General features: G+C 40.2%; 1 protein-coding gene across 8 annotated transcripts in view; it reads left to right on the top strand.

Moving 5' to 3' along the window:
- Nucleotides 1-26290, top strand: part of TTLL5 (tubulin tyrosine ligase like 5) — a 131267-nt gene that overhangs the window by 67584 nt on the left and 37393 nt on the right. For 6 of the 8 annotated variants that reach the window (XR_008437431.1, XM_053979192.1, XM_053979189.1 and 3 more), the window contains one exon: nucleotides 6291-6445. The exons of 1 other annotated variant lie outside the window; for it this stretch is intronic. Coding sequence is in view for 6 of the 7 variants with exons in the window: in XM_053979192.1 (XP_053835167.1) it covers nucleotides 6291-6445 (155 nt within the window). In the remaining variant the exon portion in view is untranslated. Of the gene's footprint in view, nucleotides 1-6290; nucleotides 6446-7612; nucleotides 7753-26290 lie in introns of those variants that run through there. One more of the 8 variants, XM_053979194.1, reaches the window with a different exon arrangement.

Raw genomic sequence — 26290 nt, 5'->3', positions numbered from 1 at the left:
CTGCTTTAGTATGGAGTGCAGTCAGCAAGATGGCCTCTGGGTAACAGAAAGATGGTTTTAGAAAAATCTGTTTATATTACCTGATTTCCTCACAGAATTTGGAGTGGTACATTTTGTTGCACTGCTCACACAGTACTTGTGTGTTCGTGTATGTTTTATTTGTGATTTGGGGTTTCCTTTGTCTCTTAAGAGGCAGGTTAAGATTGTGTGATTTTCCCCCCACCACCATACTGGGATAGCCTGATGGATTTTCCAGTATCTTGATGCATTAAGGAAGGCAAGGCAGCTGGACTATTCCAGTAGTACTGGCAGACCTGCAAGCTGTGTTAGACCAAGTCATGGTAGCCTGTCCTGGATCCCAGATGTACCTGGGAGCTCTGTGGTAAAGCAAGGAAAAGGCAACACACTCTAGGGTGGGGACAGGTTAGCAGTGAATATTTATATTGTTGTAGCATCTAGTCAGTCATCTCTGAAGGCTGAAGGAAGAAAAATAACTGAAAGAGTACAATGTTTTTTTTTTTGCCCTCCAAGTTCTTAGCTCTTCCCTTCTGTTAAAGATTTCATGGATCTTGAAAGCCTTAGGGGGGGTATCAGTGTTTGAGGAAGGCTGGGCAAGTGAAAATACTTGTGACTATGAAAGCCAAGCAATGAAAGAAAAAGCACATTTCATTTGCAAGCTGTTGGATAATGTTGACATTGCTGGATGAACAATAAGTAATAAAATGGAGAATTAGGGATTCACTGAAGGGTCTTGAAGGAGTCAAACTGGATAAACTTATGGATACATATGCTTACAGAGCATATGGTAAAAATAGATTGAAAGGCAAAGGAGAACACACTACAAATGATGAAACGTTTTGCACATTTTCAGTTTTTAAGTGGAATGGTTCCCTCTTTAAGCTTGTGATACAGTGACTCATCAAAATTTAAGGATTCTGGTCTGATCCTATGGCAGAGGAGTAGTGATCTTACATGTATCTTATCATGATCCTTGTCCAATCCTTCTTTAAACAACAAGGTTTCTCAGTAAACAGTTTATTCATGTATGCCTTTGTTGATAGGGTATGTTGTGCTGAAAATTGTCTCCTCCTGTTTCTGACTTGAAAATTTTATCATTTTGAAAGTTTTTTTGGAAGACACAAAGTAGGCCTATGGTTACTGCATTCTTTTAGCATATCTTTTGGGCTTGATATCTGAAATATATCTTGAGCTCTGGACCACTTCTCCTCCTCACCAGTCAGAAAGATCTAATTGGAAATGTGAGATGTGTGAATTGCAGAGGATGCAGTGTGGCTCCAAGTAAGAGAAATGATCTTTAGACTTTGTAGAGCCCCAAGCTCCACCACTTTTTAGGCAACAAGATATGACTGGCTTCTGCCAGAAAAGTGCTAAAACTGCCAGCTGGAGAGGATCAAGTAGGCAATTTATAGTGTATTTCTTGTTGTAACATGTTGACCAGTGAAACTTTGGATCTGCTGTTCAGGATGTTGGTAATGAAAATTTAACTTGCTTTTTACTGCCTGCCAAGAAGGGCAGAGTAACAACTTCTAGTGGTGATGTGTCCCTGTTCACCCTGGTTGACTCCTACAAACTAGCTAGAGAAGCATTCAGGCTTTCAGGAGGCTTTTCCTGAATTCATGGAGGCTGATCTGCAACACCCATTATTATTATTATTTTCTTTTTCTTATTACTATAATTGATGGCTTTAGCTTATTTCAACCATTAGAGAAGATAAAAAAGAAAATACTGACTTTATTGTAGAAAAAAAGATAATTGAATATGATAATGGGAAACTCCTGAAGGACTAGTATAATGTAAATCAGAAAAGTGAAAGATATTAAGCTCTTTTTCTGAATCTTGCTTGTGATTTCGTAGAAATACTATACAATGGATCTTTGTCTGTAGACTGCTATTAATTGGAAGCAAATTCTATCCTGAAGTTTTTATTCCTATCTGTACTTGGAGAGTTCATATTTCATATTGAATTTTTAAAGCAGATTAACAAAACCCCCTCAACTCCTATATTCAGCACTTTGGGGTATCATTGTGTTGTGGCCTTGCTTTTAGTCTTAAAGTTTTTTCAGAAATAAATTTCTCTGAATAAGGCATGACCATAGAAATGAGTTCTTCTTAGCTTATGTGTCTCTGCTGGCAAGACAAGCGTATTGCAGTTGTAAACTTGCCTTGTAACATTTAAAAATAAATGTAGAAAAGTATTTCAGCATTATGCAATAGTTTGTCTTTTGGCTTATTAGCATTGTATTGAAGTAAATGTAGTAGTACATATAAGTACTGTTTCTAACACAGGTATCTATTGATATGGCTGTGACAACCCACATGTTCTTCTCCCCTCTCTCATTTTTTCATGTTGTATCATAAATGGAAGGTACATCAAGTGGGTTCTTTTCCTTCCTTGAGATCTTTTGGGGATTTATCATGGTGTTCTTCAGTCAGCCTGTTCCTTTCACCTTCTGACATCTTTGCTGTTCCAATCAGTTTAAAAATTGTAGCAGAACTTTATGAATCCTTCTATCATGAGATATTAGCTGTGTATTGTCTTGCCTTTTACAAGGTCCACAATGAATGTGTAGATGTGACAAGAGATGTTTGAAGACTGGGATGTTTGAAGTGTGCAGTGCAGGCCACACAGGTCTCCTGTCATACTGTCAGTGTCAGGAAAAATATTCTCAAGTCCATCACTGCTAATGAAAAACAGGAACCTTACCAAGCAGCAGGAGAGTTTGAACCCATCTTGTTGCAACTCAATTTGAAAACTAATTTAATTCTTAAAGGTCCACACCAATAACCATCTTCTCTATTGAGCCCCACTAGCCTTCCTTGGTTTTGGGGAGATTTTTTTTTTATTTGTTTGGTTTTGCTGCATTAGTACTGTTCCTGAAGCTACAAGCTCTTCTATATGGATATTTTGGTCCAGGTGCTCTGCATTACCTTTTACACCAAAGTACCATCTGATTTGCTGCTAAGTGTTTGCCTCTGTAAAGGGAAGAATGCAGTTCCGTCAGATGCACAGGAAGACTAGAAAATGAAGCCAGTGCTGAGCACAGATGTGTTGGGGGTGCCTCAGTAATCCTCCCAAACATCCTGGCCAGTTAATTATAGCAGCTGAAATGTCTCAAAGCATGGCGCAGTAACAAGCAGTAACACCTGTCTGGGTGGCCTGGCTGCAGCTAAACCTTATATTCTTGCTGGTGCTCTCTCTCTTTCTGAATCCTTTGCCTGTTTTTAATCCTGGTGTAGTTTAAACACCTGTCTATCTGGAATGCGTGAAATGTCGCTATTACCCATGCTAAGCTATTTGCTCACCTGCTTAAAAAGACAGCTTTCAAATAAGCAATGATACATTGATACAATGATAATTAAAGAGGACAGCATGTCACAGTCATAGAGTAGGATTGAGGTAGTAATTTGTCAGACTAAATGGTTCTTGGCATCAAGATAATGAGGAGAGAAAATTGGATGAAGTAATCTTCATTTCACACATTGGATGTGTTAGCAAAATGGTGATCACTGTTGCTGACAAGCTAAGAATTGTATATAACCTATTTTATTTACCATGTTGCCTTCTGTGTTTGCATCATTTACCATTCTTCCTTCTTTTCAGACAATAAATTCTTTGTGACCAGCAACTGTCATTGTTAGGTATTTGTATAGTGCCTGGCACAATCAGAACTAAATCTAATTTGAAGCTTTCTGTTACTGCAATGAAGAGGCTTTAAATTTTAATTAAATTCTACACAACACAGCAACATTAAGGGTGAGGTAGAGGCACCAAAATGTCACCTAATACTCTTGTCTGTATAAGGTGGGTAACACTACCCATTGCTAAGCTTGCCTGATAATGTCCGTCCCACTGTAAGATCTTGTCTTAAATTGCTTATAGTGTTCTGAAACTTTATTCATTTGAATTAATGTTTTCTGTGCTTATTGTTCAGTTTTCAGAACACTTAAGGCAAGGCAAAGTATTCCAGCCAAAACCAAGTCTGGATTAAAAAAATAATTTGTGCATTTTAATACCTACAGAACTTTTCTTTTAAATCTCTTAATCTCTCTTACTTTGAAATAGCAATTTGGAATTCTGTATTTTGTTGAAGCTTGATTGCAGAGTAACTGTTTAAAAAGCTTTAGGTGTAATATACTGAGCAAGGCCTGCTAGACAGTCTCAGCTTCCTGAAGGTTCCCTCCACACTGAGGATGCTAAACTGAATTTCTCTGTATTTGCACCTCTAATGTACTTTGGCTTGAGCTTCTGTTCTCCTGTGTTTTCAGTAACCTGGTCCATGTTGGGTTGGGGTCCTGTCTGAGTTGACTGCAGAATTAGGAGTTCTGCCAGGTGTGGAGAACAGCTAGGATATGGAGGCTGTGAAATTTGTATCTGGACGTAATTTAGGAGAGGACACCAAGAACCAATCAGACAGAAGAACAGAAGTAGATGGATTGGTAATGTGGTAAGTGTGGTCCAGTGAGTAGCCCACATTCAAGGACTAGATGAACAAAGAGGTCGGCAAAAGGAGTGGAATGGGGAGGAGAATAAAACCAGAGCTATGAGTATATAGGACATGTGAGAACCCAAGAATGGAAGTGTGGAAAGACAGATCAAGTAATTACTCCTCTGGAAAGTTCCAGACCTGAAATAATGTGGGTCAGGGTCCAGATGTACTGGGGAAGCTAGTGCTGGAAGTCTGTAAGAATGAAACTGTACTGAGGAAAACAAGGAGAATGACACCTGAAATGCAGAAGCTGAGACTGTGTGAGAATAATGACACACAGATGAGGAGCAAGAATGGGAAAAGATAGACCTGAGAAGGGATGAGATAATAGTGTCTGCTTTTGGAGAAGTGGGTAGAAGCCTAGTGTATAACCACTAGAATTGAATCCTGTCCAGAACTTGAAGTAGGAGTTCTGAACTTAGAAAATGCTTAGATGCCTTGTACTACTAAAACACAGGAGGGACAACCTACTGTGTTGTCAATGGCAATGTTTATGGTGCAGAGTTCAGTGAGAGGGCTGTCTGTAGTCCTGAACAAGTCCATTTTAAGTATGAGTGTAGTGAATTGCAATGAATATGTACTTGTTTGAGTAATTGCACACAGATTCTGTTCAAGAGCATTGTTAAGCTATGCTTAAGTCACACTTTGTGTCTTAATAAACATCCTATTTGAGATCTGGAGCAGGTGCAGGGCTAGTTGTTAGACTCCTCTTTCTGTGTCCTATGTTTCATTGGACACATGCTTTCCAATTGCTACAGAAGGGAGGAGGGCCAACACAGGTAAGTCAGCTTCACCATATGATCCTAAGCATTGTGCAGACCCTGATGTTTCTGCTGGTTCCTAAAAAGTAGCATGTGCTCATATGATTTAAGGTAGTTGTATGTCAGAGCCTGACTGGGAGGCCTTTGCCAAGTTGGCTTTTCAACTTTTCTATTGTTTTGTTGGTTTTTTTTTTTTCCCCAAAATGTAAACTGTTATACTGCTGTAGTAGATCCACTGCATTATGTATTTCTTCAATACATCAACAGATTGTGTCTGCATACAGAGTTTGATCTTTCAAGAGTATAAGCAATACAGGAGGAATGCTCAGAGAAAGAAACAATGGAATACATGTTATATGCTTAAAATCTTACAGGTTTTAGAGCTTGATGTTGCAAGTGTGCACCTAACATGATCTTTGTGCATTTATTTGTGTGAACACAATATTTGTAAGTGGTTCTGTGAGCAGTTTCTTTAATGTTTGGTTGAGTTTTGGTTTGAATTTTATATCCAAGGTACTTCTGCTTTTGGGCTGTGCCTGTATGTTTGTATAGAGAGGGGTAGAGACAGGGCAGGTGTGTATGGTTGGCTTACTGACACAGCTCACCACGACTGGAGAGATACTCTGGTCTTTGCTCAGTGTAATTTAAGCTTTTGATCAATGCATGTGGAGTTTATTTTCACATGGCAGGAACTTTTTTACTTTGGGATTTTTGCCCCATATTTGTCCTTTTCCTCTTCTGTTCTTCTGTGAATAGAAGGGTTGTAATTTTCATGCTGGCCCCTGAATTCATCTCAGGCACAGTGGATATTGGTGTCATCACTCACTGCTTTATGCAACTAGCACAGTGCTTTTGTATTTAAATATTTCCATATTCTAGCAATTTCACTTCTCTTAGTGCATATGCTATCCCATTTACTTAGTGATACCTTTTTCTCTTCTCTTAGCTTTTAATTGTCTCTGATAGTTTGTTTGGGTTTGTTTTTGTTTTGTTTCCCTTTTTTTTTTTTTTTTCTCTTTAGTTAACAAACCTGGACTTGGCAAGTGGAGCTATAAGCAAGGGGAATGCAGCTGCCCCACAGAGCTACTGGTCACCACTCAGCAAAAGAGGGTCACTGTGGCCTGTTCAGTCAGACACTCATAGAGATGACAAAAGATCTGTCTCTTCAGCAGTCAGGTAAGCTAAAATTCCTGATCTAGCTTTTTGAAGAAGAATGCAATGCACTCATTGCTCATTTGTAATTTGTGTTTGGCTTCTTGCTCAAATGCAGGAGCGTGTCCAGAGAAGGGCAACAGAGCTGGTGAAAGGGTCTGGAGCACAAGTCTTATGTGAAGCAGTTAAGGGAGCTGAGGTTGTTTATCCTGGAGAAAGGAGTCTTGGGGAGTGGGGGGGCACAATATTGCTCTGTACAACTCCTTCCAAGGAAGTTGTAGCAAGGTGTGTGTTGATCTCTTCTCCCAAATAACAAACTCTAGGACATGAGGAAATGACCTCAAGTTCCATCAGGGGAAGTTTAGTTTAGATATTAGGAAAAATTTATTCACCAAAAGGTTTGTCAAGTATTAAAGCAGGCCACCTAGGGAGGTGGTGGAGTCACCTGAGGGTTTTTAATACATGTGTAGATGTGGTACTTAGGGACATGTTTCACTGGTGGACTTGGTAATGCTAAGGTTTGAGGATCTTAAAAGGAGACTCTTTTCCAGCATAAACAATTCTGTGATTTTAAGGGCTTAGTAATGGTTTTCTCTCTGGTCTAGAAACTAGCCCTTTGAAAATAGCTGTGTTCCCAGAGCTGTCAGGTTCATGGTAAAATAAGGGCATAGATGAACATGGTGGCTGAGAAGGAAATGTCTGTTTTTCCTTGATCATTTCCCATCCTTGCATCTGTAAATTTAAGTTTGTTGGTGTTGAGACTTATATGCAGAATGCAAACTTAGATCTGATGCTGCAAAAATCTCCACTAAGTCCTCATCTTCATGCTTTTTCCTTGAATATCAAGTGTAGATTGTTCAAAGATAGAGCAGTGTTTATCAGAGTTTCTTTTCCAGATGTCTTCTTTATACTCTATATTAATTTTGGGCATTGGAATTTATACTTATGGCTTATACACTCCTGGGAATCAGGACTGATTCTACAGTAAAACCATTCTTCCTGTGATTCAAAGAGCAGCAAGATTTACTTGCAGGAGTCTGAATCTTGGAAGCTAGGAATAAGGCACACTTGCTGCAGTAACCAGGCTGGAATACAGCCCAAGACTGCTGGAGTTTTGAATTCTTCCTTTGTCACTCCAGTAAATAATACTGAGTCCTTTGCCTAAATGTTCTTTTTTGTCTTCTAAAACAGGATAATAAAGCAGAGCTTCTCCAAGACATGAATTTAGCTCTGGAAAGCACTATGTACATGAAAATACTGATTTTTATCACTAGTGCCTGAATGCTACTGGAAGATGGAGGGAAGTGAGAGAGGCAGAAACAGTGCAGAAGGCATGTGATCTGAGTGGTGATCCTTTCCCAAATGGGTCCTTCAATAGAAAGATTGTAATGGGATTTGGAAAGCTCAAGTAAAATTGTTCTTATTTCATCAGTCACTACTTTTCATCCTGCCTCAAGAAGAGGAATGTGAGAAATGAATTCCTGGCCTGTTTCTGTTCCAGCACAATGTTTGCCTCAGGGGTTTAAAGTTATTGAGAGAAGTGGTGGTGATTCTGCTCTTGGACCCCATCCAGGCAAGCTATTACCAAGTCCAAATAAAGAACCTATCCAACAGGTGTAAATTGCCTTCCCCTCCTACATGGCTTGGGAGAGCAGCAGCATGCAGGCTGTCCTAGCACGTCCATTCCCTTTTTCAGCTCAGTTTGCACCTTTGCATGGGCTCACAGACAGAGCTGCAAACCCCACCACTAATGCCCAGAACTCCACTCTGAATGACTTCCAGGGTGGTGCCTCATCTGGCATTATGTGCATAGTTTAACGCCTTTAAACTTTGTGTTTTATTTTGTATAGCAATCTGATAATACTTCAGAATTTTCCAGCCAGAAGATTCCATCTTCAAACTTTTATCAGTCATTTAGTCTTTCATTACTTCAGTTGCTCTGTTTTCTATCCTCAGAACAAGAGTCAGAAAGATGCCTTAAGACTCCTTATTATTTTATCTTCATGGCTCCTTTTATTGAATGGCTTAAATACTGGGAGTTAAGAGTTCTGTGTAAATCTGGAAATGAAAACAAAAAATTCTTGAGGCAGTGCTGGATTACTTGGTCTGTGATCTTCTGCTTAATGAGAAAATTCCGAACGGAATATCAAGGTCATGGTATATGGGGATGGCTGTCTTGTATTGTAAATGCCTTTTTTGGTACTCGATTTGTTACATTGGAGCAAGCAATTCATAGAGGGTCATCTGATGGGTGTCAGCCCGTGCTCAGTGCTGGATGACTGAAGAAAAGCTTCCTGTTTTGAGATTGAGATTCTCATCTGTCAGTTGCAGAATTCAGCAAGGATGGAATTGTTCTGTGAATGGCTCTCTTATCTGGCTTGCACTTAGCTCCAGTTCAAGCATCGGTCTCTGAAGTGCAATCCTCAGTTTTTGTATGGCTCTGTGCTGCTGAAGTTGGTTAGAAAATTTTGGTTTGATGCTCACAAAGCTGTAGGATTCAGGCTATTCTTTTAATCAAATCATCTTCCCCTTTAATTCCCACTCTCCCACTCTCAGTAGTGACTTATCTAAATGTATCTCAAAAGAAGTTATCCTTTCTTTTGTCAATTCCTTTGCATGAGATAAGGTGCTTAACTAGTGGTCTTCTTGCCAAAAGGCAAAGGAGGTCTTGGGTTTGCAATACAGAGAAAGAGGATGGTTCTATGTTAAAATGTTATTTTATAAATCTACACTTCTGTGCATTTTGAGGGTTTTTTTGACACTTTCTATAAGCATTGACACTGTTTCCACTCAAATGATGGCCTAGCCTGTTGCTGCACCTCAGACAAAGAAGCCTGCAGGGCTGCACAAGAGGTGAAATGTTCCAAGATGTATGTGGCCTTACTTCTGACTATGGTGACGTGACTGTCAACTTCTGCCACATTTGCTGCAGACCTGCCTTTGTTGCCCTCTGTATATCAATGAAATTGTGCCAAATCTGTTCTTTCCTTCTTTAATCCTAGTCCTGTCTTAGTGCTGTATCTCAGCTCTGTCTCAGCTTCTCACTCAGTCCACTGGGCAGGATTGTCACTCTTTCATGTTGTGCTGTAAAGGCATTACATATGATTACATGTTTTGTAGTAGAGTTATTAAAGATTACCATGTATAATTTTTATCACAATTTTAGTAATGTAATCCAAGGACCACAACCATGAATGTGATTCCTCATTATCCAGTGAAACTATGAATCAACTGAAGCCAAGACCATATTAGAGCTACTCTTGAAAAAGCATTTTTCTGAAAGCATTCTTGGTTTCATAATAAAGGTAAAAAATCAGGTGTTTAACAGAATGAAACGTGTTGGTTCAGAACATAAAGTAGCTTTGAAGTACCTGTTAGCAAATAGCTGAGTAATCCCTAGTTGTAAGGACAGTAGATGGAGGTTAGTAGATGTTTCTGGCACTGGAATTTGCAGCTGCTGTACCACTTGTTTTTTTTTTGAAAAAGACAGTGGATTTTGTCTCTAAGAATTACTTGGGTTCCACAAGTCACTAAATCTCTTAAGACCTGGACCAAAACCAGCAAGAAAGATTTCTTTCTATCTGGTACAGATTTGTGTTTTCTGTGGCCACCTTGTATTCAGCAGCAGCCATCCTTGCTCGTGTTCATCTCATAGGGGCAGTAAATTGGCAAGAATTCAGCAGTGAAATGGTCAGTGTTTTCTCAGATCTGTTTCATTAGCTTCCTGCTCATTCATAACATTTATCTCAAACCCGAAGACTGACCTTGCACTTCTGAACTGCTCAGCATATTTTTTCCTTCGATTTTTTGACAGGCTTATCTAATTTGGTTAGGGGCAGGCAGGCAAGCTTCCTTGTCATCAGTCAGAGGGTAGAATGGCAGTCGAATTTATATTAGAGAGCCTGTGAAGGGCTACTGCAGTCAGAGAAAAGGGATTCTCCTCTTTTCCTTGCTTGACATGTTTGAAATACACCTTAGCTCATAATTTCTGCCAAGGTGCTCAGGTTCATCAAGAAATGTTTTCTTGGTAGACTTGCCTAATCTGGTTTAAATTTATATAAACACATGCTTTTTAAATTTTCTGATCTGTTTTAAGTTTAATTTACTCTGGTATTACTCTCAGTGATAATAATAGCAACAGCTCTCAGGACCTCACAGGCTGTGTGCACATACCTGCTGTATGTTCAGGTTCCCAAACAATCTCTGCTTTGGGTATTTTCATTTTTATTTTTCCCTGCCTAGAAGTATAGAATAGGGTGGAAAACCAGAAGGTGCTGTCTAGACATTTATTATCTCAGATGCTTCTGGGTCACATTGCATATATTTACTGCTCATGTACAAATCAACAATGTAGGTGCAGGAAATCCAGTACTACTTAAAGAGCTTCCTGTGCCTGCTCTAATAGAAAATATGTATTAATTTATATCCCAAAAATTTTACAGCAAAATGATTGTACATTCTGCTCACTTGCACACCCCACTTCACAAACTAAGATTGCTGTGCTGCGTCCCCTGACAGTCTCCCAAATCAGGACCTTCCTTTTAATTGCTGGCCTTCCTTAGCCTTGGCTGGGTAGTGGCTACTTTATATTCTGATTCTCCACCTAGTGCCTACTACTGCTTCATGCTAATTTCTTTTGCTACTAGGGGTGCATGTACTATGTCTTCTAGGTTTCAGATGCTCTGATCACACCAAGTATCTTTTCTTTGGACTTACAAGGAAGAATCCCAGGTCTCTTTTGAGGGTTTTCTCTGAGCTGGTGTATTTGGCTTCTGTAGTTTCACTGAATCTGAGTTTTGCCAGAAAGACCCCAGACAGCAATCACCAGCTAATTATTGTTCACTGGTCTCAATCCTTTGTGTCAAAGGGGTAGCTGGCTGTGTTTTAACATGAAGGGAAGGTGAAAGTGGTTTTGTTGTTTCCTCAGTTTTTATTTTAAATTTTGGAGCTGTAGAATATGAAATAAAAAATCATGCTTGGACCCTGACTAGACAGGCTCTGAAGAGCAATGAGAAGAGGGAGACTGAAATAGACAAAAGATGTGCAGGGTGATTCTTATGATGGGACAGTCTTGCTTTTTTGCAAGACTCTTGAGCTAGACTAGGGTGGGCTTAGCATGGCAGAAGCAGCATGGGTGTTGCATTTGGGGCTGTGGGAGAGAGCTAACTATGTATGGGCTTGCAGGTAGAAGTAAGGACTAGAGAATTTCCTGGGATGTTGGCAGCTAATGCCAAGTTTTTATAAGAATAAATATCTTCCCTGTGTTACATATGTGTTGCCTTGTAGTTCTGGGTTGATGGTAACTTTATTCTCTTCCAAATAGTTGTTTCAAGCTCCCTGCAGTTTCTTGAAAAGTGGAGGCTACCTGACTGCTCTCCAGTGCTGCTTTTGCCAAGTGTTCAGAGCCTATTTGTTTGCACAGCATCTAGGTGTAAGGTGATTTGGAGGCTCTCCTACGCTGATGCCTGAGGAGATGAAGGGAGGAAGCAGAGCAAGCACTGAGGGTTACACAGGTCCTCAGTTCAGTCTGAGCAAATTGCAATGACCTTAACACCTCCCTGCCTAAGCACTACAGAAGTGCCAGAGCAGCAGCAGCCCAACAGCACTGAGTCCAGCCCTCTGCTAGCATAGCCACGTGTCTGTTCCTTGTTCCCCACTGTGCTTATTCTCTTCTCTTTTCTCTTTACCTTAATGCCTGAATTGGTTCCATTTCTTTATTTGAGGTGGAGAAATAATTGAGGGTGTGTTCAGTGATTTTTCTGTGATCTCTGTCTGCATTGCCTCAGCAGCGCTGTTGTGCTGATTCTACCTGTGGTCCTTGAGAGGCAGCATTTCTGAGAGCCCTGAATTTAGGGTTTATTACTTCCTGCTCAGAGGAAGTTTGAGGAGGACAAGTAAAAAATAGAACTACTACCTGGGTAGCTGTACATTTTTACAAGTCACCCTGTTTCTACTTTGTGCATGTTCTTCTCCCTGTGCATCTGTGCATATTTGTGCCTGTAATTCCTGCCTTAACAACCTCTTACCTTTAGTTAGTTTTTCTCCATGCATGTCTCCCAGGGTCACCAGTGACAACTTGTTAAGTGTGGAAGTGAACTGGCTGACTTAAACTTGAGAAATACATGGCTCACCTTGTATATTTTTTTATATATATATATATTGGTCACACTAAGGAAACGTGTTGTCAGGGCCAATTGCTCTCCATCCTGCTTGGAAATTGCTCTGGACCTCAGCACCATGGATTGGCAGAGTCCTCAAGGATCCCTGCTTCCCACAGCTAGGCCTTGGCTCTGTCTGTCTGGAGCCTGCAGGAGAGGAAAGGCGGAAAGCTCGTGACTTGCCCAGACAGTCTGAGGCCTGGCCCTGCAGCCTCGCTCCCCAGACGCTGTTGAGTCGGACTTGGCTGGCAGCCGCTGCGCTGTTACTTTTCCAAGGTAATAAGTGAGATTAATCGCAGGACCCTTTCCAGAGGCAAAGGAGGTTTGTGCTGCGTGCAGGGAGACCGTAGGAACCAGTGCTGTTGAGCTGGAGGCAAAAACTGAGGCCGCAGAGCAGGGCACCAGTGAAGTTGTGCAAGTGCGGCCTCTCTACTCAGCTGCCCTTGGGAAGCGTTGCTGGAGCTGCAGCCTGCTGCCTCCCCTGGATGGGCCCTGGCTGAGCAGGGACCACTGCCACTGCACTACCTTTGTCTGCTGGCCTTGCACAGTTACATTTTCTGCAAATAACTCTCAAATTTGAGGGGGAACAAGCTTCTTTTTGACTACGTGACTTCCAGAGGATATAAGAGGATCTTTCCTACTACTCTCTACAGCAAACTATGGAGAGCAAGCAGCCTATGTTGATAGGTGGAGGAGAGTGACAGGGGTCTCCTACCTTCTCCCAAACCAATACTACGTAATGATTTTGGGTTTCCTCTTTTCAGCTGCTTCCACAAATTGACCTTACCCAGATGTAAACACAGGATTTGCTATCCTGGACTGGGCTGCTAATCTCTTCAGTTCTCCCATCCTCTGCTTCAGAGCAACTATCTCCACTGTCATCAGTACAAAAAATGTTCTGATGGGCAGCAGGGAAATTCCCTTTCTGAGAGGAAGAGCGATGAGGCAAACGCCATAGCCCTGGAGCGCCCGTGCACGCGGCAGCTAAGGTCTCTGCAAAGGGCGGCTCTAGCTGGGCTTACCAGCTGCTTGAGGCTGTAGTGGATAAAAGCTGCAATTTTTGCCCTCTAACTGCTAACAGCTGGCATGTAGTTCTTGTAATACTTGGTTCTCCATAGTCTAGTGTGGATATTATCATTAATCATGTATTCTACCTTCTGCAAAAAATGTAGTCCCGTTGAATTGTAGCAATGAGTTCCACAGGTGGTGCATATTATGCAAAAGTTCCTTTTTTAATTTTTTCCTGATTTTTGCCAAAAGTCTGTGTACCTGTAACAAGATCACATGAAGGCAAACAGAAATGCTTGATTTATTTTCTGCCCTATTTATTCTCTATCTTTTTATCATCTCCCTTCTTGTGTGTCTCTCCTAAACTAAACAGTTCCATTCTTTTCAAATTTTAAATAGAGATCTTCCTGGCCCTCTAATAATTGTCTGGCTATCTTTACAGAGATGACAAGAAATGAAAACAGTACGTCAAGAAGGGGTAAAATGCACTAGTGTTATTTACATGAAACTAATATCTTTAATTTCTATCTTAGCTTAGATATAGGACTATCTTGTTGGTTTCTGACCATGCTAAACACTGAGTTTTTTATTAATATGCAGTTGTTTTTCTTTGATTATTACAGTAAATGTTGAATGAGCAACAGGTATAAGTAATCATTTTTTCAGGGATTTTTTTTTTTCATTCCCCATTCCTTGCTAGGTAACTCTTCTTTTCCTGCACCAGTGGATTTTGTTGGCTGTGATGGAAATTGCTGGATCTTTTCTGTTCTAGTAAACACCTAATTCAATATGGAACAAGTTGAAATCTTGTTCTATTGCACTATTTGACCCAAAATGTTTCCCCAGTTATCCCTGATTTCAGAGGTCTTTGAAATACACTGTATCAGTTCTAGATATTTCATGTTGCAAAGTGACCAGCACATCTTCCTTTCCTCTACATTTATTTAAACCTCCCATTCACTATTGAAATAGTTGTTTTCCAGAGTGGTTTTCAGAGGGTTAATGTACCTGTAGTTCTCATGGGGGGGGATCTACTTTGCTCCTTACATTCTTGTAGGATTGAGTGGACCCTATATTCTGGTGCTCTGTAGGAGTGGCTCTGGCTACGGCAGCCTTCCTCTCTAAAGTAGTTCTGAAAGGGTTACAAGGGAGCCTTGGCTGTTTCTTTGAGCTATTTGGAAAAGACTGGCCTCAGACAGCTTGGCAGGAACCTGAGGCCCTGTTTTTTCCAGCCCAGCCCTTCCTTCTGCACAGAGCTGTCAGGGAATCCCACGAATGTCTGGTTTTTCCCCCTTTCCTAATTCTTTGAACAATATTTTTATCCATCTGTGACTCTTCCTCACACAAGGATCTCAAATTTTATCCATTGATTTGCCTTGCACGTAGTGAAGTATAAATGAAAGCTGTGCTACCATGCCATAGCTGCTGGAATTGGTTCACAGTTGTGCAGCTGAGAAGGGCATTGGGAAGTTTCCCAGAAGAATGTCCTTTCTGGCATTGATTTTAGGGCAGGTCCATCTGGCCTAAGAACAGAGGAATTGATTGGGCCCATCTTTGAACTGTGCTATTCCTGTGTGTTACAGTGAGGCACTCTGAAATCGTGGGGCTGCATGTTCTGTATCCTCCCTAGCAGAAATACAGAATGCTGCTTTGTAGAAATGGAAATCCCCTTTTTAAGCCAGGCTTATGAAAGACAAGATAGGGTTAGTGACTTCATTTGCCTCACACTGCCCAGGACTGCCCTGAAGTTGAACTCACTGTGAATATTTTGGAGATTTCCAAGTCTGCCCTGTACCTTTTCACTTTAAGTAGATGGAGGTGTAGTGGGTAGTGTGACAAGGGAACTTTGATTATTTGTGAGAGCAAAGGTCTTGAACAGCTGTATTGAAGACATTGTTGTTGTACAGCTGAGGAAGAGAAATTGAATTAGGGTTATATTGCTATCTCAGTAGGCCAGTCCATTGCTGGGAGTAGGGTGTGATCTGAGTTTCATGTAGAAAGGCTCCCAGAAGGCAGCCCTCCTGTGGGCCAGTCCCTGGACAACCCTACAAAGTCAGCAGCCAAAGGGCCTGGAATCAAGCTCAGTTGAGTTAAGAGTTTCAGTGACCAAGTACATATGCCAGAGCAGGAGGTAGCAAAAGGGCCAAAGGGTTTTCCTTCCTACTAGGCTTTGTTTTGGAGCTATCTTCCATTGTACAGTGAACTTTCCACCAGCAATGCACATTCATATTTTCCATCCAGACCAAGGTCATGCTTTAGCTTGGCTTCCTCAGGATGAACAGTCTTCTTTTTGGTGTTTTGTACTGTGATATAAATGGGAAATCCCTGCAAAAGCATGAAGAAACCCCTTTCCTGTCCCTGAAAGTGTTAGTTGACCTTTCCTGTGAAGGTTCTGCTTTCACCTAATTTCCCCTAGCTTTGTGACTGGTAAAGTTTTGTGGCTGACACCAGAGTTTGTGAATTGCATGCTGTTGGCTCTATGTCAATCTGTTATTCTCTAGTGTTTCTCTGAGCTGCAGGTATCAAGCCAGCAGCTGTTTGTGAACCATGCAGGAATCCAGTATTTAACAAGAATGTCTTTTGAAAAAGAGGGAGGGAGAAATGTAAAAAAGTCAGGATTATTTCAGTTCCCCTTTGTATCTGGTGACAGCTTTGCTTGGTGATCCTGTTCAGTATGTCTTAGGGGTAGGTATGTTTTATAATCTGAAGAAGATGCAGCAACCAGAACTCCATTGTGGAGCACCAACTTTTTGAGTAGGGAGTATTGTGGCTTATAATAATAAGTAACATTTTTGGTTACTAGTACTTTTTTACACTGGATACTATCAGCCATTGACTAGTTTGACCAAAATGCTCTGGGCATGAGAACTTTGGTTGGTAGTGAGCAAGAAAGCTCACTCAAAAAAGCTTGTTACTGGATTGTCCAGAACCAGTGCCAGTTACGACAATTTTTAAGTGCTCTGTTAGGGCTGGACTGTGCAGTGTCAGGATGGAAATGTCAAGAATCCTTTATTACAAGCAGTTACTTCTAGGATTTCATTCTGTAACAGTAGTTGAAAGATATATTCTTAAAAAAAGAAAAGGCAGAGGAGAGTGAGCAAAAAAAAAGCTAGGTAGTGCTAAAAGATACCAGTTTCCAGACACTCTCGTATTGCGCACATGGCATTTTTATGAATATTTCTTATCCAAGAACTGTTCACAGCAAACCAGGTGGGGGGGATGCCAGGCTAGCCTGGCTGATTCAAATCTATTTAAAACTGGCACTGAGACAACAACCTTTAGTAAAAGGAATTTAAAAGTAAGAGAGCTCTGTTGGATGGTTGGACATGTGAACAGGCTCCCTAGGGAAGTGGGGAGCCTGCCAGAGTGTTTGAACAAAACTCTTAGGCACACGGTGTTACTCTTGGGGTGTCCCATGCACAGCCAGGAGTTGGATGTCAATGATCCTCGTGGGTCCCTTCCAGCTCAGGACATTCTATGATTCTGTGTTGCTTGGCTTCTTTGCTTGAATTTCAGATTGCATCTGGCTCAGTGCATGTCTTCCACTCCCCTTTCTATCTTTCTGCTCTCTGGCACATGGGACTTAACTGAGAAGTTAGTCAAAGAAGATCTGGCAGTGCTGCACATGCTGTTGGCAGCTGTCTGTTAGCGATGCTTTGCCTGGGCAAGATTCATCCTTTAAAGCAAAAGGGCTGTGACTTTCTTGGTCCAAACCTTTTGCATGCATAAAGATTTCTTTATTTGCTTGCCACTGGAAAAAAAAATAGAATCTTCTCTGTGAAGAATGTAGCCAATTCAGGCCATGAATATTTTCAGTGCTGGAAATTTGAGTTTTCTCAAAATTCAGCTGAGAAAATTTTCATGTTTGGGAGACTATATAAAAAGGAGGAGGAAATCTCAAGTCTGGACCATCTGTTTCTTTTTTAATATTGGGATAAAGATGCTGGTGGGTAAAGAGGTATCAGCTTATCTTCATTTAGCATTTTCATAAGTTGAAGATGCAGAGACTTGAAATTTAATAAGTTTAAGAATTTTGTTTCTTCGTACTGGTACGTAGCTCAGAAAAACTTTTCACAGTCAAATTCTGAATTTCAAATGAGAAATTTTCGTTACATATTAAAGACAATGTACTCCTTAGTGGAGTGACTTATGCTTCCCATTACAGTTTCCTAAAACTTCTCAAGCTGTGGTGTTAGAAACAGTGTGAAATAACGTGTTAGAAAGAATGTTCTGTTCAATAAATTTCTGATCTCAGCTCCACTAGACACTTGGATGTGATTCTTTGACAGTCTCATGATGCTAAAGATTCTGGCTTCTCTGTAAATATCTTTGGATGGATCATAATTTGAGCAACAATTAAAGACTTTCTGATTCAGGCAGTCAACATGATAAAGAGAGCAGAATCTCATCTTTTGTGAAGAAATCAGTAACTCGAGCAGCATATGTGAGAGATTTAAGCGCAGGCACAAAAACTCCGCCCCAAAAGTGATTCTTCATCGACTTTGCTGTTCTTAAGATTTAGTGCTTTGATGAGCACATCCCTTTCCAGTAAGGAACTGTGTACAATATCTCCAGGATATTCTCCAGGAAAGTGAGATTTAGGTTTCTACTATCAGTGATCCCCCTAGCCTTCTGTTTTCAAAATTCCTTACCAGAAAATCAAGGAAGTTTAGATATATCCCTTAGGAACAATTCCAACAAAGGCTGCCAATTAAGATTTTTTGGAACAGCTGTCTTTCACAGGCTTCGGTTTTGCATATTGACAATTTGCTTATCTATCTTCAAAGCTGGAAACCTCAAGGAGGAGCTGTGTTTGAATGTGGAATTAGTTTTACTAAAAAATCAATGGGAATAATAACTTCTCTCTTATCAAAGTTCACCAATATCTTAATTTTTTATTTTAGTTTCTGTAAGCAAGCACAAATAATACATTTAAAAGTAATAAGTAAATAATAGATACTGGTAAAATAATTTTGAAAACCCAGTTTTAATAGTTGGATTATTCTGGTATATTTAAAGAAACTTGGATCCAATCCATCTTTAGTCATTTAAATATTTTGCTTTTCTGTTCAGGACATTGTTTGCATAACTGATTTTACTTTTTTCAAAGGTCAGAGTTGTGTTTTCATTTGTTTCTGAAATCCCACTTTCCTGCTCCTGATAATGAAGTGAATGATTTAAATATGAAAGTATCCTCTACTATAAAGACAACAAAATTTATACATCGTTTTCTAGGTGGTTTTGAGGTGTAGGGGACAGACCATGGTTCATGTAGCACAGAGGTTTTTTTTCTACTGATATTTTCTAAATAGAAAAAAAAGGTTAACATTCTGTGTTTTCTAAAGCATTGCAGATCCTGAATATGAGCGTAGACATTACTGAGAAGCATTTCTGTGAAAGGAAAAGAACTGTGGTGCTGGTATTTTGTTTGCATGTTTCACTCTGAAATTACCTTAACTCCTGGAATCATGTAACACTATGAATTGTGAGTTGTTATGCTTCTTGCTATACAAGGTGTAGTTGTTTGTGTATTGTTGGTCAAAATCTCACTCTGGTGTTCATGGTGTATATTGTTTGGTACCAAAACCAGGTACTGACTACTCTTGTCATTTATTTTCAGGTTTTTACTAACGCTATTATCTTTATGTGAGGGCTTGCTTACAGTCTTATACTCCAACTAGTCTCTAGAGCCTTAAACACAGTACACAACATTAGGGTTTTAACCTCTTTGCAAATGTTTCGATGTTCACCTCAAGCCTTCTGGAGGCCATGTTTGGACTCTTACTTGCCTGTACTGCAGATAAATTTTCTCCAAAATGTACCAGTTGTGGCCTTGGAGTCTGCTGTATTTAGAACATTTGCTGAAACATCAAAAAAGGCATCACGTATAAAGAAGCAGCATATAATGGAGATTTCTTGATGGACACTGTTACTTTCCTTGCTTGATGTCTTATCTATGGTAGGAGGGAAGTCTTGAAAGGACATTATTCCACGAGTGGCTGGGGTATTTTAGTCTGCCCTTTTAAGGGATTAGCATCTGCATCTTTGTGTTCATGCTCAGAATTACATGCAATCACTTGGTGGAATTCCTGGGGTGGAGATTCCATGGTTCCCATCTGTGTTTCTGAGTCTGGGAGCTTCTGACTAATTATACAATTTTCTCTGTACTTGTAGGAAACAATTTCATTTTGGCTCTAGAAAAAGGGATTGGGTTGGAATGGAATATAGGATTGCATAACTTTTTTCATGTTTAACCACGAATTCCACAAATGAAAGCTATTGCACTTCATCTGAAGATACCTACTCTTGCCTTTTGGTTTTCAGAGTCAGTAGAAATACTCAAGCCCCATATACAGTCCAAAAAGACCTTATCAATTGAAAGGCTTACCCAAAATCTGTCATTAATGAATCCAGCAAAATTGCATCTCTAAGGAAACGGCATCATTCCTAGATGCCTATTTTCAAACCCCAAGTGGAAAAGATGAATATAGTATGCAGTTGGGATGACCAGCAGAGCTGGCACAACTGCATCATAGACTTTTCTGTCCATGCTGGAGGAGAAACCAACACAGGTGCCTGGTCAAATGGAGATAATTTAAAAGCTTTTTTCCTAAATGTTGTGAACAAAACTAGTGCTTACAGTCTCTACCTCCTATCTTACAGTTGTAGATAGAGACACAAATCTAATGAACAGTACTTCGGGCAGTTGGGTGATCGAGTAAGTTTTGTGCAACTTGAACATTCTTCTGCAGACAGGATCTGACAGAGAGGGATCTTTCAATGAATACTGGACAAGTCTGGGAACTATGTTATAAAATGTGCTGTCTCATCTCTTGGTCCTATACAATATGATTATCTTAACATCCTTTTACTCATCTTCCTCTAATGACAGACTTTGTCTGTCATCAGATGTATCAGTTTCCTGGAGAAAGATTTTGTTGACCCAGTTTACTACAGAAAAACCTGAGCCTTTTCTGTAGTTTCAGAGATGTAATTACAGATTTCCTGTTCTCAATGCTTAATTGTTTTCTGGTCAGCAAGCGTGTTGCTGCCTGCTGGGGAAAAGGAGATAACTGAATGATCTGGGGCTCTCCCATGATTTTTCCATTGCCCCACCTGTTTTGGAAGTGGTTGTAGAATTGCCAAACACGCTGAAGTGGTTAAGTGTACCAGCTCCTAAAGAAGCTGAAGGGGAGGAGTGGTTCTTGCCTGATGGGTTTTCAAAAGGAGCTGAGACTTTGATGTTCTGTTTTAGCAGCTGCTAGATATAGTGCCTCAGCCCTGTGCAGCACTTGTGGCCCCAGCCTTCAGGCATTGTTTTCTCCTTTACACTGCCAGAATGGAGAGAAGAAAATAAAATGAACCAAGAATATGGGCATTACCAACAGTTGTTGCTTTGTTGTATTTTACACTTTGAGTTATAGTGCCTTGTGTCTTGTGCCAGTGAAGTACCTTGGACTTAATTGGGCCTGTTAGAGTACAAAATTTATTTCACTTCAGCCTTCTTCGGTTTCTAATTGCTTCTTCCTCACCTCTTCTGTTTTGTCTGCTTCTAAAACAATGGCAGTAATTTTAATCTTTTGTTCTGTAATGACCACATAAAATAGGCAGAGATTTACATGTATGGTGCACCAGAATTCCTGGCTTTGTCTAGAGGGACTGGATCATCTTTCCAATGAGGATTGAGGGAGACAGAAATGTGGTGGCTAAAAGTCTCTGTTAAAGCAGGAACAGACAACACTCTGTTATATCTGCTGAAGGCAGTTCACTGGGAATTTCCCCTTTACTCACTTAACTCTTCACTGCCAGAAGCAAGATGCTGTTACTCAATTTATTCTATTAATTTTGGACTTCTTTGTGGTAGTGTGAGCTCCTCTCTGATTTTCCATGTTGAAATATTGATTTACTGGAAATGCTGAAGGCTGAGCTCTGTGTTCAGGTGAAGAGTCAGCTAGATTCAAATAGTAGGAGTGGAATTCAGAACTACTGAATTCTGTGTAGTTTAAAACAAAGAGGCCCAAATTGTGGTAAACTGGAATGGTCTCTTTTGGCAAGGCAATACACTTCTGTGGTATTTATCTCTGGAGGACAAAGTCCAAAAAAAATGGGGAGATTCTTGCTCTGCAATACTAGTTTTTCCAGGTAAGGCTGTATAAATAAATACAAGCATTTCTAGTCTTTTCTTGAAGTTCTTTATAATACAATTCTGGTATGTCATCACCCAGGCAATAAAGGGGAACAGATGTATAGAAATTTTTTGGGAAGGAATGGTTTTTCATCTTTGTTCTAGTGCTGGTTATAGAATTTCTAAATTTTTTTCTCTTCCCATATTAAAAATCAATAACACCTAAATCAAAATGGAACCTGCCATTCTGTTCTGAAGTTTTTTCTTAGGCTGCATTTTAGCTATCAACAAAACACGACATATTTGATCTTTTCTGAAAAGTAGTTTCAGTGAGGTGTCTCTTGAGGATTCTTAGAAGGAACAATACAGACCTGGAAAACTTCTGTCACTTTTAGCCTGAGAAAATTATTGCTAGGAGTTTGTGCTATTTGAAATAATAAGCACTTTTATAAAGTATCTTCCATTACCTCTAAGGAAGTTGGGTGGAGTGAGGGAAAAATAGCACTTACTTATTACAACACAAATACAGAGCTTTGTGGCCATCAATGAGGCTTGCAGTGATTTAAAAACTGTAAAACAGCTAGCATCACACCTCTGGTGTTGCTTTGGTGTCAGTGTGCCATGCTGCTCTTAGGATGGCTGAATGTCTATATCATGATGGTATCCATCTGTGGTCTCTGTATAAGTAGCCTTTTTTTCTTATATTTTTAAATTTCCTGCAATGTGTGGGATAGGATGCTCTCACCTATGCAGCATGTACAGTCATTGGGCCATCTTCTTCAATGGATAACAACCCATGCTAGATTCTCTCTGCATATTTGAGTATATTCCACCAACATCCCCTGATTATATTTTACATAACTTTGTTACAGGCTTTAGGAAGTGTGTGCTGTCACAGCATAGTTACTTCCTCCTCTAGGCCATTGTTAAGTGTTCAGGGAGCCAGGGCAGGTGAGTCGATCTTTGTACAGGAGGTGGAAGTAAAAGAATTCTCCCTTAGCTCCAGTGTAAATGAACTGCAAAATGACCCTGAGGAGGAAAAAACCAGTTTAAGAGGTGGTATCACTCTCAGATACAGTCTATTTTATGTTATACGTTGTTACCTTAGAGAAATCCCCTTGAGGGATAAGGAAAGCAGAAACTATGTATACATAAGGAATTGAGTTTCTAACACTGGGCAGATAAGAATGCTAGAGGCACCACTTTGGCCAGCATGTGGGTATTGTCAAGCTTAGGGGACTGTAAAAGTCTATCTTTTTATTGGGAAGCTAACTCAGCTTCATTACACTGGACATAGGTTGATAAAATTCAGTTGTTTAAGGGTAGAAGTCTCTTTAGGACCTTTACTTTGCCCTTGTATCAGTGCTTGGGGAATTACTCAGAAACAAGAGACTGTTAACCACAAGCCTCCAGCTTCACAGCAAGTACCCAGAGAAGTGACCTTTAGTTCTCCTTTTGTATCTTTTGTCTTCTTTTACTTTATTTCAGCAGCTAGATATTATACAGCTTCAGTTGTGTTACTGAATGGTAGCACAGCAGATGCATCTTACTGGTGCTGTGCTGATTCTCTACCTCTTTTACTTGGAACATTTAGATTAAGATAACTGTAGCCAGCTGGCTTTCAGGTGACACTTTCCACAATCCCTGATTAGATGAATTTGTAGATGTTGCTCAGGAAATGCAGAACAGATTCTAGCCTTCCCTTTAGGTGTGGAGATTATAAATGTAGAGTTATTGCTTCTTTTGTGAAGTTTTCTTATCTGGCTATAATTCTTGAAATCTACAGTCATGATGTCAGTCAACTGTATACTTCAACTGCGTTGTCCCCATAGACAGACCATCTAAGCTGCCAGATTTATCAAATCATCTCTAAGAGACACTCATAAGTGTCTTCATCTACCACATAACAAGGTGGTAGTTGTACTGGATGTCAAGCCAAGTTAGTTGTTTTAATTAATTGCAGTGCAAATTTTGTGAAATCTAGAGGCTTGATGTGCTCTTTAAAGGTTTCAGTATACTAGATATTTAATATTTAGACAACAAAATAGCCAAAGTAAAGTGCATATGGCACTAAAAATTTGTTTGGGCCTCAAGTGGATTGATACCTGGACAGCACAACCCTAAGTAATCCTTAAGGCCCTCTAGTGTAACACCATCCTGTGCTGTGTCTTTTGGGATACTGATGGTGGCAGGGGCGTTTAGCTCTGGGCAGGGCTTTGAATACTCTCCCCCATCTCATGAATCCTAACCCTGTGAAACTCAGCAGCCTGTTTGTTTGTTTGTTTATTCTTCTCAAGTGCTCTAGATTTCACCAGTTTAGCCCAGTTGTAACTTTTCACTTGCCTCTTGGGATTTAAAGAGGAGTCTGAGCTGCTTTCTTCATTCCCCCTTTTCTTACTCATTGGGATCTTGCAGCTGCTGCTTGAGCACATATAGCAAAGAGCACCGCACTCCAGGAAAGCTTACGCAGGAGGAAGCTTAATGGAAAATATGAAAGGGAAAAAAATGTGTTTGATGGACTTTTAATATAAAAAGGGGGTAAGAAAAGAAAAGGAGGAGGGGGAGATTTATTCGCTGTAATAGGAACCAAATGTTGGCTGGGTCAGCAGCAACAGTCTCACTCTTTCCCTGTAAACTCTGAGTGGCTTTTCAAAGGCATTATGGGGTGCAGGGCTAATTTAGTGGTCCTGACTTAACCCCTGCCTCTCTAGAGAGAAAACATTTATTGTTTTCATCCTTGTGTGCTACTTCTGCTCTCCACCTGTAAAATGCAAAATCTGCTTGCGTAAAGCACTAAAAAAGGCTGTCTAGAAATAAATAGAGCCTGTAAGTCTTTTTCAGTTTGGTTTTCAATAAACTTGTCTACAGTGAAAGAGAAATAGTAGAAGAATGTCATTACAATGCATCTTCATCAAGTTGGTCCACTTAATTAATGCTAGTCTTTTACAGTGGAACCTCCTCAGTGAGGAGTACCTTTTCCATCTCTAAGTGGTGCAATACTGCATCTAATTTTCTGGTACTTTGGATTCTGTGAAGTGTGTATATTCATACCAGTAACTCTTCCTGGATTAGGATAAGTGATCAAATTTAAGATGGCACTTAACACATGTTTTTAGCCTGAATGACTTACCTTAATAAAAGCAGAACCAGAGAGTACAGTGAAGTAAATTAATTGGATCCTCCCTGCTCTGTTTGAAATTCCTTAATTAATACTTTAAAACTGGGAGTAGGGTGTGTGGGACCACACAACACAGTTCAGGCAGTTGCATGTTGGAGTTAAGCAGGTAGTCCTCCCCAAAACTTCCTTGTGACAGCAAAGTGATACCAGGTTTCTGTTTTAGTCTTACTGTTTATATGCCTTGTTATTCAAATATTTTTGCAGGCTCTGTGTTTGCAGGTGTGGAGAAGCCAGAAGGGCCTTCCACTCAGTAAAGCTCAACCCTGTGGTTGCACTATTTGAGGGTAGAAAGGCTTGTGATTTTGTTATCACTTGGAGGAGGTATGCTCAGTTACCTTTGTTACCTTTCCAGTGACCTGACGAGCCACAATAGGATGAAGACACTGAACTTTGCAGTCAGCTGATTCAGGCTTTCTTGATTCAGGCTTTCTGCTAGTAAATTCCAGAGCTGCTGTGTGTAAAGAGAAGAAGAAACAAATGTGTTGTTTACCTGCCAAGTATTCCCCAGATCAGAGAGACTGACAGTATTTTGTAACAGGCACAAAGCCAAGGATGCTACTAGGGGCCCAACAAAAATTGTCTTCACTGAAGGGTAAAGATTTGATTTCATTTGCTGAGACTGGCATGTTTAGGGCTTCTGATTGATAATGCCTGCTAAATCCAGGAGTAGCTGAGATAGGTTAGACCTTTCCTGAAGAGGTTTTCCAGTGTTCCATAATATCATTCTGCCCTTCTCCTCCTAGACTATCAGAAAGCTGTTTTGATGCACTTCATTTCTAACCTAGCAGGTTAGTCACTTAACACTCATGATCTTTCCTGTATATGGAGGCCTAGGATGTAAAAGGCACTTAATTCCTGATCTCCATTGCCTTGTTTATAAGAAAATACTGGTGTTCCAAAACCCAGGTTTATCAATGGTGAGGAACAGCAAGAATAATTTTCAGAAGCTAGAGAGCAGGAAATAAATTATCCAGCAACATACACCAGAAAAGAAGGAAGCCTGTGGACTTTGATAGTAGTTGTAGAAAAAAGTGAAGGAGCAAGAAAGCAGTGAGCTTTCCATGTATAGCTATTGTGCATGCACATCTGGAATAATAACGTGGAAAAAGTTCACAGAAAAGCAACGTGCAGTCAAGGCCAGAAGGGACTGAGTTGAGGAAAAAGAAGAGAGCTAAGTGTACCGAGGCTGGCTGAGCTCAAAGGAGGCATAGTTCTAGTAGTGAAGGCTTAGTCCTGAAATAAGAGGAATATCATGTAATAAAAAAGTGACAATTTAATTGGGAATGTTGGGGGAAATTCTTGACGCTGAATGTATGCCTGCTTGTGGAGTTGTGCAACTGAGTGTGACACATGGACTCCTACAGCCACTGAAATGTGTAGGTCCTGCACCACAAGGAGAT

This window comes from Vidua macroura, chromosome 6, assembly GCF_024509145.1.
Source record: "Vidua macroura isolate BioBank_ID:100142 chromosome 6, ASM2450914v1, whole genome shotgun sequence".
NCBI classification, from domain to species: Eukaryota; Metazoa; Chordata; class Aves; order Passeriformes; family Viduidae; genus Vidua; species Vidua macroura.
Note: the sequence above shows the minus strand (reverse complement) of the source record. Positions and strands in the feature narration are given on the sequence as shown.